Source organism: Callionymus lyra, chromosome 11 (genome assembly GCF_982586985.1).
Source record: "Callionymus lyra chromosome 11, fCalLyr1.hap1.1, whole genome shotgun sequence".
NCBI lineage: Eukaryota > Metazoa > Chordata > Actinopteri > Syngnathiformes > Callionymidae > Callionymus > Callionymus lyra.
The window spans coordinates 8,837,669-8,854,494 of NC_141828.1; the positions used below are offsets into that span (position 1 = coordinate 8,837,669).

The 16,826-nt window shown below is 38.8% G+C and overlaps 1 protein-coding gene across 1 annotated transcript in view; it reads right to left on the minus strand.

Annotated features, from left to right (window-relative positions):
• Positions 1-16,826, minus strand: part of thada (THADA armadillo repeat containing) — a 96,480-nt gene that overhangs the window by 73,857 nt on the left and 5,797 nt on the right. Inside the window, exons 12-22 of the mRNA XM_087802567.1 lie at positions 16,299-16,453; positions 14,831-14,986; positions 14,654-14,761; positions 14,029-14,152; positions 13,814-13,959; positions 13,406-13,634; positions 12,106-12,241; positions 11,897-12,033; positions 11,703-11,840; positions 10,278-10,444; positions 928-1,037 (exon numbers count right to left, since the gene is read on the minus strand). Of these exons, the coding sequence (XP_087658693.1) occupies positions 928-1,037; positions 10,278-10,444; positions 11,703-11,840; positions 11,897-12,033; positions 12,106-12,241; positions 13,406-13,634; positions 13,814-13,959; positions 14,029-14,152; positions 14,654-14,761; positions 14,831-14,986; positions 16,299-16,453 (1,606 nt within the window). The remainder of the gene's footprint in view (positions 1-927; positions 1,038-10,277; positions 10,445-11,702; positions 11,841-11,896; positions 12,034-12,105; positions 12,242-13,405; positions 13,635-13,813; positions 13,960-14,028; positions 14,153-14,653; positions 14,762-14,830; positions 14,987-16,298; positions 16,454-16,826) is intronic.

Here is a 16,826-nt window from a genome sequence, read left to right on the forward strand (position 1 = left end):
CATTTCGGAGTTCAGTAGGGGGTCGTCTCGGTCTAGAATTAGGGTTCGACAGAATGCATGGTTTAGAGCCAAAGATTAAAGAGCAGAGAGTGCCCTCTAGGGGACTTTAAAAATTGAGATATTGTATCGTGAAACCAGATCAACTAATCAATACCATTAGCTTACACTTCACAATCTGGTCGCGCATTAGAAGTTGTAGATCTTCCTCGAATTTAATCAGTAGGACACGAAACGCAAATGAGATCCACCAGCAAATGTGTCAATAATTGAGCCGTATTATAGCCACAATAGCTCCTGAATGATCGTGTGATTAAAAAGAGCAGAAAATGTGATTCACATGATTATAAACCCTGGTGTGCGGACGATGACGACAAAAATCCGCTCAGTCAGACAAAAGAAAAGTGTTGAAAAACTAGTTTGAAGCAAGTATTGGCGTGTTTTTGAGCGAGTAACCAGAAAATACACGGATAATAAACTGTAATAATAAAAGTGTGATAGTAAGTAAATGTATCAAATAGTTTGTCGTCATCATCTTAGTTGGATTATTCATGTCATTTGAGATCTTACTGTATTCGTGAAGTTTAAATTCCTCTTTAAATAAAGGAGGTACGTAACGTTAAACTGTGATGAAAGGTCAAACACTTGAACATGCATCTCCAGACACAAATCAAACACTGGACTGTAATTTATATTCCCTGCAGGTCCACTGATCTGTCCGGCGTCTCCCGGTGATGAATGATGTCCATTTTTTTTCAAATGCCGCTGGAATTACAGTAGATCACGTCTGAAGCGCGACACCGAGATGACGCTCCGACTTGTTAATTACAAGGCAGAGGAAGGTTCGTCCTGACAGGGAGCCGAGGCCCGCAGCCATCCAGGGAGTATTATCTTTCAAACCCCGGTTGGCCTGGATGTAAAAACACACACCTGCACAGCATGTCGGTGAGACGCACAAAGCCCACATAAGCCAATTCGAAGGCGCCGCGGTGCCGGGACTGCAGGAGCTGCTGACGGAAGTACAGGCCGACCCCCTCCACCTGCGACGGAGAGAAAGTGCAAAATAACATTTTGTGAGGCAGGAGCTGTGATCTTTAATCGGACATAAAACACCGCAGTTTCCTAGATTCACCCAATTATACTTTGTAGAGGAGTTTATGGGCAAGAATCTGGCGAAACGATAACTATCTACACACTTGGACAACAACACAAAACTGTAGTAACAAGGATACATTTGTAGTACTGTCCGAGTACTTGACTCTGGCGTTTTAAAGACCACATAACTCTTGACAAAGTCTTAAGCCCTTGTGTTATCTCAGGGTCAAGATGACCCAGAGCCCCCCCCAAAAAAGTGTTAAAGTGTATAATCCCTTGTGTCACAATGACCTCCGATCCAATGACTGAGGACGAGAGGATACAGCGACTCTAGCATTTTATGAACCTAAAACGGACACATTCTGGTTTTAAAACAAATGAGAGAAGTTAACCCTTGTGTTATCTCTGGGTCAAGTTGACCCCAAAGGCCTGAAAATAATTGTGTTTATATTATCCCTTGTGCTGTCTTTGGGTCAAAGCAAACGACCTTCGCCACTGCAAATCTATGGAAGCCAGGGAAGTCGTTCACTTTGACCCAGAGACAACGCAAGGGATACCACAAACACATTTGTTTTTAGGTTATTTGGGTCATCTTGACCCAGAGATAACATAAGGGTCAACTTCTTTAATTTGTTTAAAGAATGTATCCTCTCGTGCTCAGTCAGGTGGTTGGGAGGGCCTAATGACTGCTTCCATCGAGCGAGAGTAAGTTTAATTGCAACAAAAAAATGAACAAACGCAGTGAATATTTGCACGTTAGTTGTAAATACAATAATTATGTTTTATACAAAAATAATTGAAATATAAAACCATAAACAAATATAATATTTATTTATTTTAACTATGAAAATATAATAACTATAACGGGCTGTTTTTTTTATTAAATTACAATTTGAAACACACTTTATTCAAATGTAAACCATAAAAAGGAGTAAAGATAAAAACACATGACACTGACTGACGTTTGTTCTCGATGATGTGACCGAAGTGAGTCAACATCATAACATCCGTCTTTGGTCGACTCACCAAAAAGGCTCCGGGTCGAGCACGTCAAGCGTGAGAGCGACATGTCAGTGGCGTGACAAGCGTGTTCAAAAAAAGGATGCTGAGACATCCACATAATGGCCACCGTCAGTAAAACCATCCAGTTAGTAATAGTGTCAGTAACATTATTCTAACTATACACACACACAGTGGCACACACTTGTGTGTGTAAACGGGGCGAGTGTGTTGCAGGTGAGGCTAACAGGGCGAGGCGGACGCGGAGCTCCGACTCCCTGTCATTAAGCTGTGGTTTCACCGCCACCACCGAGGCGGCCAGAACCCGACTTAGTCAGGGGTGGCACAGAGGGCACAGGGCGGGGGTGGCAGTAAGAAAAAAAAAGAGATTGCAGGGGGGTGTCCGTAGGGGATGTGGGGGTGAGACACAACATCTAAACTAACATAGACGCTCCACCACGGACGACCGGGATTAGAGACGCCACTGAACCCAGAAACCAACCCTTGGTGTTGGTGCAACGATGATGCAGGATCACGACGCCTTACGAAATAACATCATCTAGGACATGTTGGGTCGTACAGACATTCCCAAGCTAGAGTGGCTCTGTACTTTTTGTACTTTTAAGTAGGAAAATCACATGGTAATAAAAAAAATATATAAAATAAAAGGTTCAAGAAATATTTTCATTAAAAGTTTTGTCTTTTGACTACCAAAGTATAAATAAAATCATTTTTATTTACAAGTAACGTGCAAATATTCACTGCGTTTGTTTATTTTTTCGTTGCAATTAAACGCACTCTCGCTAGATGGCAGCAGTCATTAGGCCCTCCCAACCACCTGACTGAGGACGAGAGGATACAGTCGACTCCAGCATCTTATAAACCTGATGTTTGGACAAATTCTGGTTTTAAAAGAGGCGTTTTAAGGACCACATAACTCTTGACAAAGTCTTAAGCCCTTGTGTTATCTCAGGGTCAAGATGACCCAGAGCCCCAAAAAGAAATGTGTTTTTATATTATCCCTTGTGTCACAATGACCTCCGATCCAATGACTGAGGACGAGAGGATACAGTCGACTCCAGCATTTTATGACCCTAAAACGGACAAATTCTGGTTTTAAAACAAATGAAATAAGTTAACAGTTGTTTTATCTCTTGGTCAAGTTGACCCCAAAGGCCTGAAAACAAATGTGTTTATATTATCCCTTGTGTTGTCTTTGGGTCAAAGCGAACGACCTTCGCCAAATCTATGGAAGCCAGGGAGATCCTCCATATAAAATAAAATCATTTTTATTTACAACTAACGTGCAAATATTCACTGCGTTTGTTCATTTTTTCGTTGAACATTAAACTTCCTCTCGCTAGATGGCAGCAGTCATTAGGCCCTCCCAACCACCTGACTGAGGACGAGAGGATACAGACGACTCCAGCATCTTATAAACCTGATGTTTGGACAAATTCTGGTTTTAAAACAAATTAAAGACTCTTGTGTTATCACTGGGTCAAGTTGACCCAAAGGACCTAAAAATAAAATGTGTTTGTGGTATCCCTTGTTTTGTCTCTTGAACATGATGTTATTTCTCATACTTGACAGGCGTCGTGATCCTGCATCATTGTTTCGACTTTTATTTTATATTCCAATATAGTTTTTAGAAATGCAGCTTTTCAAGAAGTAAGTAATTATTCAAGCCAAGGAGATAATGTAATATTCTGAATGTCAATTATAAAAAAATAATTTGAAAACGTCATATTTAAATGGGATTGTAAATAAATGATGACGAAGAAAATAAATGATTCTGGTTCTAACTGGATCAAGCAAGGTTTTGAAGTATTTGTCACTGACTTCAGCACTAGCAAACAAAAAAGAACATTTTTAATGGATTATTGATATATTGATAAATGTAAATTCAACCATTGCTGCTTGAGTGGAGGAAAGATAAGATGAAAAAACACTTTTACACAGCAATTATTGTAACATATTGTGAAACATTTTAACGTTTTTCTTTACACACAGCTCCTTTTTCCTTTGATTTTAACTTGTGGTGAAAAAACTAGAATACAGTAACAATTTGTTTCTAATTTAGCTTCTGTTTGCACTTGTTTTGTTTAAAATAAACAAAGAAACACAATTATTAATACAGACAAAGTCAATAATCGATAAGACAAGAGACTTTTCTTTAAAAAGAAAAAAGATTCAAATATGGATAAAGGCACAAATAGTTTTTTTATTCCATAAAATGAAAATTATTTAAATACTTTAAATATGACCATAAATATAAAACTTAAATGTGAAACAGTTACAAGGGATTGATAGTTTAAGGGAAAATCTTCAAAACTTTTCAATTTTTAACAAATTGCTTCTTATTTCTTCTTTATTTGTTTAAAATAAACAGAGGAACACAATTATTAATACAGACGAAGAAAATAATAGACAAGACTATTAATTATAATGAATAATCATATACATCTCATGAGCTATCATCTAATATAATAATTAGTAGTAGACTTTGTATTTAAAAAAAATAAAAAATAAAAAAATATGGATAAAGGCACAAATAGGTTTTAATTCCAAAAAATGAAAAACACAAAACTTTTAATATACACTTAAATATAAACTTAAATATAAAACTTAAATGCGAAACAGTTACATGGTTTAATCGTTTTAGGGAAAAAGTTAAACTATAGTTAATGTTTAGAGTTTGTTTCTAAATGTCCGTTAAACAGACTTATTTTAACTTTTAATCAGTTTATAATATAATGAGAACAACAACATTTTATCACGCGTCATCCTACAATTAGGTTTATTTCAGGTATTTTTTTTCGGAATGTTTTTCGGAATGTCGAAAAAAAAAAGCCTGGAAATAACACTTTAGAAATAAACGTAATGACACCGTTCACTACACAACTGTTAAATCTACACAAACAACAATGTATAGAAAGAGCAGCCCTGCATAATTTCCAGTGTTGGGCTTAGACAGCCTGTTTTCTGTCCACATGACTGGTCAACAAACCGGGCCTGACCCAGCAGCCCCAAAGTGGACCAACTGAAACACCGCAGTACGGCTGGAGTGGACCGCAGCGGCACCGAGCCCGATGACTTATCACACTGGACGCCGGCGTGGACTCCCAGGACCGTCCTGACCTCACGCCGGGTAAAAACGGCAGTCGCTGTTAGATGGCCCCGACCGCTGCGGTGCTGAGCTGGGCCACGTTTCGGGGCCATCGCCTCGGCCCTATTTTAAGATCTGCCCCTGAAGGTTCCCGTCCGTGTAACTGTTTAAAAGGGCAGAGCAAGCTTCCTCTGTGGGAGACTTTATTTAGAAATCAACTTCCTGTTTGCAAGTGCGCCTGTTTTTCAAGAAAAAAAATTCCCGAGTGTAATTACACGTACGGCCGTGACAGTTACCCAAATAACCCTAATTCTCCCTCGACAGTCGTGGATGTTTGTTGTTGCTGCTGCACGAGTCGACCATCCACAGATGGGATTACATGCTCCAGAGTTAAAGGCAATTGGATTATATTATTCCAGCCCAGGCTGCTGTGAGGACTTCAGTCCTATGAAGGCACTTCCTCCTAATGTACGAAGCTTCAAGAGAAGGACCTCCCTAAAACCGGGTTCCAGAGTTTAAATAATTTGCTGTAATTTCCAACGCTTTCTGAAAGGATGGCAATAGTAAAATTCTACTTAAGGCAGCTGCAGCGGCGCTGAGTTCACTGAGAGGGAGTGAGACAGTTTGGAGCAAGTTTAGTCTCACATAAACATTAGGTCTGTAGAAAAAAATATTGATATAGTAAATGTCGCAATATTTCTTTCATGAAACTTGATTAAATATTTAAGAAATTTGTTAATTTTTGTGTTGCAATTAATCTGAAAATAAGATTTATACAGCCTGCACACAAAAAGTTTAACTTATTATACACTATTGTATAGTTAATAACATAACGGTCCAAAAATGTGTAAACATTACTCGTTTATACAAATAATCCCATACATTGCATTTGTTCTTTTGTGAAATACAAATAAAGATCCCTATATTTGAACTCTAGTAAGTCGATGTTAAGCATACAACAGCATTGTGGGTTAATTATGCTATGTAAGTGTGTAACAATTCAATTCTATAAAGAAAAATCGATATATTGTCGTTCCTACAGTACAACAAGATATGCAATTATATTGTATTGTTGCCGCTGCATCACAATCACGATTGTCTCGCCAGATTCTTGCCAATGCACACCCCGAATAAAGATGTGTACAGAAATAATATTCAGTTCAGAAACTGCTCCAAGTCATAGCTGGCTATGACTGTATCCTCTCATCCTCAGTCATTGGATCATAGGTCATAATGACTGCTACCATCTAGCAGAGGGGAGTTTAATTTCAACACAAAAACGAACAAACGCAGTGAATATTAGCAGGTTAATTGTAAATGAAAAGTATTTTACTTGATACTAAAATCAACATCTGTGCTCAATTTGTTTTAATAACTAAGGTTTTAAATCAACAAAAGACTAGAAAATCTCTCTGATTAGCAACAACCAGTGACTCCACTTGTTGGACGGAGATTTATCGACGGCTCACGACTCGTCATCCAACCCTTCGACTCAAACACATGACGAAACGGTGAACTCTTGTTGGCCGCTCGAAAAGACGACCTCATTCAAATGTGTCAGCTCGCTCGCTCCAACAGAACCGGGCCAAGGCGTGACAAAACAACCTGGATCCCGGCGGACCGACCACGGTGGTCCATTTACCGTCAGAGTGCTCTTTAATTTTTACGCCGCCCCTATCGTCACTTTCCAAATAATCTCCCTGCTGCATTAGCGAGATTAGTTTCATCCACGGTTACCACGGCAACGGGGGGGGGCGGAGGCAGAAACATCTGGAAACACAGGATGCGGTCCGGTCCAAAACCTGCTGCGACTTTATACAAACACCATCCACATGTGACATCATGAAGAGGAGCCATGTCCTGCTGGCGTCGTCCCTGGAGCTGTCACACACTCTTGGGAGGATAACAGCAGAAGAAGAAGAAGAAAAAAAAAAGAAAAAAAGTTGTGGTGAAGTCAGAGAGGAGCAGTTTTTTCCTCTCGCTCTGTTAAACTATGGGTTATGTAATCTGGCCCGGCATCCCAAAAGTACCACAGTGGACATCAGAGCCTCCAAAACATCACTACAAATTATCTTCCGATGGCACGGAGACACTGAGGTCACCGTTGTGACTTTTGTCCGACCTGGAACGTCTTGAGAACTGATGTCAGCAGGGCTTGACTTAAGAGTCTTTTCTTTTTTTCTTTAAAAAAGGCTAAAGTTGGCGAGAATTGACCGTCATAGAGACGCAGCAGACAATATTCTTCTTTTTAAGCCCAACACTATATTCTTTTTTATAAATAAAAATGATATGTATATCATTATAACATTTAATTTTTTAAATCATAGTTATTTTATGGTTTAGATTTTAATAATGTGCATGTTACTTGAAATTAAAAATGTTTTTTTATACACAAATAGTTCATTTTTGTGTAGCTATTAAACTTTTGGCCTCTAGATGGCAGCAGTCATTACGTCCTCCGCAGCTACAGGAACAATGAAATACTGCGAGATCTGGCAATGACTGGGGTCGAGAGGATACAGTGATTCTCCAGCAGCTTTTTAAAGCTGATGTTTGGACATATTTTGGTTTCAAAACGAATGAAAGCAGTTACGACTTCGTCAAGAGTCATGTGGTCTGTAAATTCTGCCAAGGAGTCAAGTACTCGACAATACTACAAATATATCCTTGTTAGTACAGTATCGTAATTTCTGAATATATAGCAATAAACTGTATCGTTGCCCCAGTATTGTGATATGTATTGAATCGTTAGATTTCTGAAAATACACACCCTTAGTCATATCTTATACAGTTTTGCAATATATGGTATTGTTGCACATATATTATCGTACTTACAGTATCGCAATATTCACCTCTATAACTGAAGAAGTCACATCCACCTTTTTATCTGACACCATCTTTCTCAGACTTCTGAGCAAAACTCTTAGAAACCAATATAATTGTGAAAAACAAACAAGACTGACTTCTCTGACGTCTCACTAACATCAGCTATTTTATAAAAATCAAACACGCCAGATTACAAAGAAAGACACATATTCAGCACATACTGACACTTCCGACTCTCAGGACTGTAAATGCATCGTCAACAAGCAAAAACACACACACACACATTCACACACACACCCTCCACTCCCTTCGCAGACAAACACAGCCCTCGTCTGGTACCCTTGTTATTATGGACGCGAACATGCTGAAGCACTCAGACAACTATTCCTGTGTGAGTCCGTCTGTGTGCCGGCGTGTGTGTGTGTCTGTTGTGTGTTTTGCTGCTGCTGCTGGTGGTGCTGGTGGTGGAAGTGATTTGGAAAGAATGCGGCGGGGCAGGGAGGGGAGGCGCGACCATTAAACCAGCGGGCTCAGGCCTTCAAATGAAAGCGCTAACAAGGGTGGATGCTAATTGAAGAGGCTTCCCAGCGTGGCGTCACAAACATCGATTCCCAGCATTCCCCTTTGCTCGGCACATGTACTGTCAATACATGGACGGTGGAGGGAGGTAAACGCTTTTTTTGAGGGGGGCGGGGGGAGATGGTTTCGGGTCACCGACCATCGACAACAGTTTGAGGTCATTGTGATGAAATGAAGCGAGTAACCATTACGGTAATGCGTCGATTTCAACACTTGTGTGAATGTTCTTGATGTTTGAAGGATTAGAAGAAACTACAAGCAGGCACATTCATGGGTTTATAATGGACTCGTGTGCTGTTCACTGCACATGTCTCTCTTTGGAACATGACATGAAGTGAACCCTGTATTTAGGTGATGGTCTGATGAAGCTTCATGAAACAGTGTCATAATTTTCAGAGTCCACTAGATGGCATCTCTGCACTATTTTCCTTTGTTTGGAACAACTGTTCTAATGAAATATCACATTTTTTAAACTGATGGCGCCACCTACTGACCTCTAAAAAACATGACACTGTTTCATGAAGCTTCATCAGCCCATCTTGTAAATATTATTTCTGTCTGGATGATGTTTTATTCTATAAAGAGACCAGATTTTCTCCAAAGTAAAATAACCCTGTGATTCCTGACACTTGTTTCAGTCAAATTTCCTCCAAGAATAAGCCTGTAAACCCCCCAAAATTGGTCAAACATAAATCTTTATGGGACCATTTGTGAAGACCCGCCCAGGGCTATCTCTGATCCCGCGATGTAGAGAGATGGATTTTTCATGCGCTTAATGTTCTTTTCTTTGTTGATCATGATAATTTATTAATGGTTGGTGACCGACTTGTCTATTGAAGTGGCCGAATGAACATTCAGTGCAACAAATAAGGATATATAATTGATTATTAAAGTATAAAATAATGTCAGTTACTTCAATAACTACAACAACAGACTCCGCCTATTAGTTGTGAGCCTGATAAAGTGACAAAAAACCTTATGGTTTAACCTTAAACCTATTGGCCCATGGTCAAAACACCTTTTTTGTAGTAATCAAAAAAACCATCCATATGTAATAACTACGTAATATAAACTTTAACACTGAAGTAACATTGCGTAAAATATGGAATTAATATCAGCTAATAATACAATTGTCAATAAAAACGTTTGCGTTTTTTTGAGTTAGAAATGATTAGCCAAATATTTTATTACATCTAATATAAAAAATAACATTTTATTGACAAAAATATTATTAAAAACATGCGTATGAAGTAGAATGTGTGTTTGAAAAATGATCTTCTCTTTACTGTTACTGTTAGTGGAAACTAGTGATGATCTGATGAAGCTTCATGAAACAGTGTCATGTTGTTTAGAGGTCAGTAGGTGGCGCCATCAGTTTAAAAATGATGTTTCATTAGAACAGTTGTTCAAAACAAAAGGAAAATAGTGCAGAGACGCCATCTAGTGGACTCTGAAAATAATGACACTGCTTCATGAAGCTTCATCAGAACATCACTAGTGGAAACACAAAGCTGCCGACACGACTCACATTGCTTCCGGTTAAAGAAAGTTAGGTAAATATAAATTGTCATAAACTGCTAAAACGAGTTGAGTTTGATAATCCTGATCTACCGACGATACCATCAGTCGCCATCGAAGCGCGATGAAGCCGTGGTCACATGACAAGACTCACTTGTTCCTCCGTGATGAGTCCAGCAGGCGTGTCTTCGCCACTGAAGCCGAGCGGCAAACTCTGACACAGCTGTCCCAGCAGCATGGACACTTCCTTCATGCTCCGCCAGCAGCACACCAGCACCATCTGGGCCGTCACCCGGTAGCCCTCGCCTCCCGGAGCACAAGCTGACCCCGAGCACATGAGACAGAGAAGACTTTTGAGAACGTGTTCAACATGTTTTTCATTGTTATTATTTCACACATAAAGACACCGATAAATGAGATTCATATAAGAATTTGTAGAACATGAATCCTACTGAAAAAATATGTCCATCCATCCATCCATATATCCATCCATCCATATATCATCCATCCATACATACATACACATATTCATCCATCCATCCATATATCCATCCATTTATATATCATCCATCCATCCATCCATACATACACATATTCATCCATCCATACATACACATATTCATCCATCCATCCATCCATCCATTCATATATCATCCATCCATCCATACATACACATATTCATCCATCCATCCATTCATATATCATCCATCCATCCATACATACACATATTCATCCATCCATCCATTCATTCATATATCATCCATCCATACACATATTCATCCATCCATCCATATATCATCCATCCATCCATCCATCCATCCATACACATATTTATCCATCCATCCATTCATATATCATCCATCCATCCATTCATATATCATCCATCCATCCATCCATCCATCCATATATCAACCATCTATCCATCCATCCAATACACAAAAAAGAATAGAAATGATTTTAATACATTTATAAGGAATGAACCAGTGGAGTACCAATATTTTCCCCCCCAGACAGACAGACAGACACACACACACACACACACACACACACACACACACACACACACACACACACACACACACACACACACACACACACACACACACACACACACACACACACACACACACACACACACACACACACACACACACACTTTTAAACTTCTGGAATAGTCTCGCTTCTTTATCTCAGAGATATTTACTTCTTTTTTTTTAAACGTCAAGCGCCACCAACAGGTAACCCAAGGTGGAGCAGGGAGGCATAACACTAAAACCCAGTTCCAAATCCAGTACTTTTAAATCAGTATGTATTCAATTTTTTTATGTTCCGTGAGTATTATTTGGGGGCTTAATTGTGGGGCTTTGCCAGACGAGGTCAGGTGTTATAATTCATGAATGTGACCTTTATATTAATATATGTTGAATGTCTTCATTTATATCAGGGGAAAATGAAAGTACAATGAAGCCCTTAACTCTTATTTCTGTATGTGCCTGTGTACTTCAGTTTGTCATCATCTTTGTCATTGTTGTTTCATCAAACACAAAGATTGTTGTTCAAGGAGGTCTGTGTTACCCACCTGGACCCGGTGCAGCCGTTTTCGTCGTCTGCGTTTGAGCGCCCTCTTGTGTCTCCAGTTCTCTGGCGCTGGTGAAAAAGTCGTTGGTGTCTCGGGGCTGGATCTCCTGCAGGATCTTCTGCAGGCCTGGCGACGCATCTACACAACGGAGACTTGTTTAAATCCTTCTCTAGATGCAAGCTGAATGTAAGCACCTGTGTCAGCATCCATTGGAATGAGTCCTTCAGGTGAGGAACTCTGGACGACGGGGGACACGACGTCCGACAGCCTGTAGCACATCTCTATCAGCTCCGACACCAGACTCCTCCACTGATCCGTGCAGCTCAAACTTCTACATTCATCAGACAAGAAGAAAGAGTGAGTGACCGGCGTCGAGTGATGTTTGGATCATGAGGAATCTCACTCCATGTTGAGCTGCTGCAGGACAGCAGTGATGCAGTGAGCTCGGCCGTACAGAGGACAGGACGCCGCCGCCTGCAGGAGGTTGGACTCGGCTCTGGACACCTCTGACCGCAGACAGAGCAGCAGCAACTGGATCACTGAGGACAGAAAACATATTCAAACACAATAATCTTCATAATTCTGTTGTTAGAAACATTCTGTGGAAATTCTTATTGATTGCTCTGTTTTCTCATTTTATATTTCTATAGGTTAACCTTCTCTAAAATATTCCAAAACTTAAACTCTATTTGCAGTAGAACTGTTCAAACACAGAGCAGATTCAGTAGTAGAAGTAGAAGTATTAGTAGTAGAAGTGGGAATAAAATAAGTAGTAGAAATAGTAGTAGAAGTAGTAGTAGAACTACAATAAGTTGTTAAAGTATAAGTAGAAATTTAAAAAAAGTAAAAGTAGTAGAACAATTATAAGTAGAAGCAGCAGAAGTAGTAGTAGAAGTAGTAGTAGAATTAGTAGTAGAAGTAGAAGAAGTAGTAGTAGAAGTAGTAGTGAGTAGTAGTAGAAGAATTAGTAGTAATAGTAGAAGTAGAAGTAGTCTTTGAATTAATAGTACAAGTACTGTATAATTAGCAAAATTAGAAGTAGAATTAGTAGTTGAAGTAGAAGTAGTAGAATTAGTAGTAGAAGTAGTAGAAATAGTAGTAGAAGTAGAAGTACTAGTATAATTAGTAGTAGAAGTAGCAGTATAATTAGTAGTATAATTAGAAGTAGAAGTACTAGTAGAATTAGTACTAGAAGTAGAAGTAGCAGTATAATTAGTAGTAGAAGTAGAAGTAGCAGTAGAATTAGTAGTAGAAGTAAGTAGAAGTAGTAGATAAGTAAGTAGGTAAGTAATGTGTCTCTAAGCGCTTAAACAATCAAACCAATACTCAATAAAATAGTAGAAGTAGTAGTAGAATTAGAAGTAGTAGTAGAATTAGTAGTAGACTTAGCAGTAGAAGTAGAAGTAGTAAATAAGTAAGTAAGTAAGTAATGTGTCACAAAGCGCTTAAACAATCAAACCAATACTCAATAAAATAGTAGAATTATTAGTAGAAGTAGTAGTAGAAGTAGTAGTATCAGTAGTAGTATGTAGACAAAAGTGTTGTGTGAATGCCTTCAGCACAATGAAAAAAATAATCCATAAAGCTAAAGATAAAAATATTCTATAAATCGAAGGTTACAAAACTTTAAATGATCAACTCACACTCAAAAGAAAACTTGTTCTGATGTATGTCTCAGTACTAACATTAACAACATGTCTAACCTGCCAATGCATTCAGCTCTAGCACGAGCGCCTCAGTGGGCTGCGGTGGAAGCATCGGAGGCTGGTACTGAACGCCTTGCTCCTGAGCACAGAGCAGCAGCGCCTGACTCAGCTGTGGCTGGTGCAGCAGCAGGTTGAGCAGGTGGGCTGCTGTGACGCTGTCGAACGGTCTGGTGCTGCTGCTCAGGTCCAGAGCCGCCTGGACCACTCCACGCATCCGATCCGGATCCTGAGCACAATGAGGGGAGAAGATATTGTGAGCTGGTAATTAACTGTTGCACAATGTTTCCGTTTATATTTCAACAGATTTTACATGACAATAAAATGGCAGAATGTGGCGCCATCGTGTGGAGAAAGAGTGGAACAACATCTACCAAACATCAAATGATTTCTTTATTTTAGACTTACCTGAAGCCCCACAGCTGATGGCGGCAGTTTCCATAGCAACCCTGAGGCTAGATTTTTGACCTCCAGGAAGTTGTTGGCGACACAGAAAAGGACATTCTGCGCGTGGTCAGAGGTCACGACCTCACCCAGGCCGAATCCTTCAGGCTCTGAGTGACGGAACAGAATGAGGTGATGGAGACGATGAGCATAAAATGGGTGCAACGTTTGTCGGCTACCAGTGTTGAAGGTGAAGATTGTTCCCAGCAGATCCAGCAGGTGAAGAGACATGAAGCACTTGGAGAAAGAAGCTCCAGGAGCCAGGGCCTCAAACAAGCACTCGCACAGCCACCGCAGGAACTCCTGCATGTGACAAGATGATTTCAATTTCTTTATGGAAGTATATGTATATATTTATTAAATAATTAAATACAATAATTTCTACATTAAAAGGTTGAATTAGTTTATTTTCTTAAGTATGTTAAATTTGAAATGTGAATGTACTAAAATAAATACAAAAAATTGATATAGTTGATGATTTAGGTTGTATTTATTAGAAAATAGCTCAACATTTTAAATCGTATCCTCTCATATTAGGTATTAGAATGTTGGTATAATAATGACACCATGATTGGCTGATTGTTTGATAAAGTAGCTCAGTACTCTTTTAGTAATGTCCTGTGGCACTAGTATACTTACATTTGTATAAGGAATTTAAAATGCTAAGAATAAAACGATTACAAAATTTAGAAACAACAACATTTCAATAAAAAGAGTTTCAACATTTGAAATGTTACATTTAACAATTCTGATGACACTGGTTTACTTCCATAAGTTCCATCATAAAAAAAAAGATTTGTTGACCTTGTAGAGAAGAAGCGAGTGCTGGGCTTCATCCCTCTGCTCCGGCTCCCTCTCCTGGTTCTGCTTCTTCTGCAGCAGCTGAGCTCCGTCCCTCACTCTGCTCAGCAACTGTGGTAAGATAAGTATTCTGTCTCTCTGTCACACACTCTTTAATCAACCTTCACGTCTCACACACACCTTCTTCATCAGGCTGACCGACTGCTGCCGGACTCCTGGCGATTGGCTATTGAGATTGGGAGGCAGGAAGTGGCGGACGAGCTCCATCTCCTGCGAGCTAAGGACTTCTGTACTGCGGTGGCTCTCGCACACCAGACCCAGAGCGTCCATCCTCACCTGAGAGCAGGTGATTTATCTTTACAACTGATATTCTGTTGAAGCGACTAGAGCTAAAACTACTTGTTTAAGATTTGAATTTGACATAGTGATTAAATAGTTTTAGTTTTAATAGATACAATGTTTTTTCCACGATACTGTATCGATATTCAAAAGCACGATTTATTTTTCAGAGGAAACAGTCGACTCCAGCAGTTAATGTTTGGACATAAATCATAGTTCTTTATTCTCATAGATTTGAATAATGTGCATGTTACTTGAAATTAAAAATGTTTTTTTATACACAAATACAGTAGTTCATTTTTGTATAGCTATTAAACTTTTGGCCTCTAGATGGCAGCAGTCATTACGTCCTCGCAGCTACAGGAACAATGAAATACTGCGAGATCTGGCAATGACTTAGGTCGAGAGGATACAGTGATTCTCCAGCAGCTTTTAAAAGCTGATGTTTGGACATATTTTGGTTTCAAAACAAATTAAATCAGTTACGACTTCGTCAAGAGTCATGTGGTCTGTAAATTCTGCCAAGGAGTCAAGTACTCGACAATACTACAAATATATCCTTGTTAGTACAGTATCACAATTTCTGAATATATAGCAATAATCTGTATCGTTGCCCCAGTATTGTGATATGTATTGAATCGTTAGATTTCTGAAAATACACACCCTTAGTCATATCTTATATCGCTGAGCAGAGGTTAAGTTTTAAGAGCCAGAATATGTATAACTTTCATCTCGACTTCTGCACCGATATTTATTAGAATGCCATCTTCAAATCTCGATTTAAAAAGAATGTTTACGCTGACTCTACAGTAGGTGGCAGCAAAAACAAAAAGCGGCCACAGACAAAACACCCATTACCCATTTATTTTTTGCTTGAATTAAAAAGTGCAGAAGTTTGTTTACATATTCCATTGGTGTCGCCAGTTTATCCATGTTTTTGTGTGTCATTTATAAATATTTACTATATTGTCAGTTTCAGGCATGTTGTGTTCTATGTTCTCTGTTATATAAGGTTTTTATTTATTTTTATTTAGTTTATTTTTATTTAGTTCCGATAATTTATTAAAATCAATTCATGACAACTAATAAATCTCATGACTTCTTAATATGGCTTAAAGGAAGGAGTGTTATTTGTTTGCTCTATCAAACGTGGTGTTTGTAATAATTATTTGTAAGTAAGTAAGTAAGTAATATTTATTTATATAGCGCTTTTCCAGACCAGGGTCACCCGCAACATTGGTAAAAAATAGAAAAGAAACAAAAATAAATCACAATAGCAGCGACCACGTCGTATGGTTGAAGAAGTCACCTGATCATGCTTGTGCGTCAGAGCCTTCTTGAGCAGAGAAATAGGAACCAGACCCCCCCACAGACCGTCCTCGGACGTCGACACCACTCCCTGAGCGCGAGCGGCCCGAAGGCAGGTCATCAGAGCTCCAAGTGCACCTCGACTTCCCGGTGGTCCTGCAATCATTTAGCAAATAGATGTTGGTTTTTAATCAGTACTACTGGAATATTGAATGAATTTACACATTTAAAACGTATTGTGGAAACTGAAGTTTCTTTTATTCAAATGATCAAGTATTGAATTTTTTTAGTCATTGAATTCAATAATATAGATTAAAATTGTAATTGTGATTTTTATTGAATAAATACATTAGAAAATGTTTATATGTTATATTTAATTGGGGGTATTTTGGCGCAGAGTTATTTATTATATTACCCTTAATTCACAACTTTTTTTAATTCAATATTTGCAGCCTTTTATCTGGTAACACTATTATGGTTATGAATTTAAAAACATTATATTTAGAAAATGTACTTTGAATTAAATGTC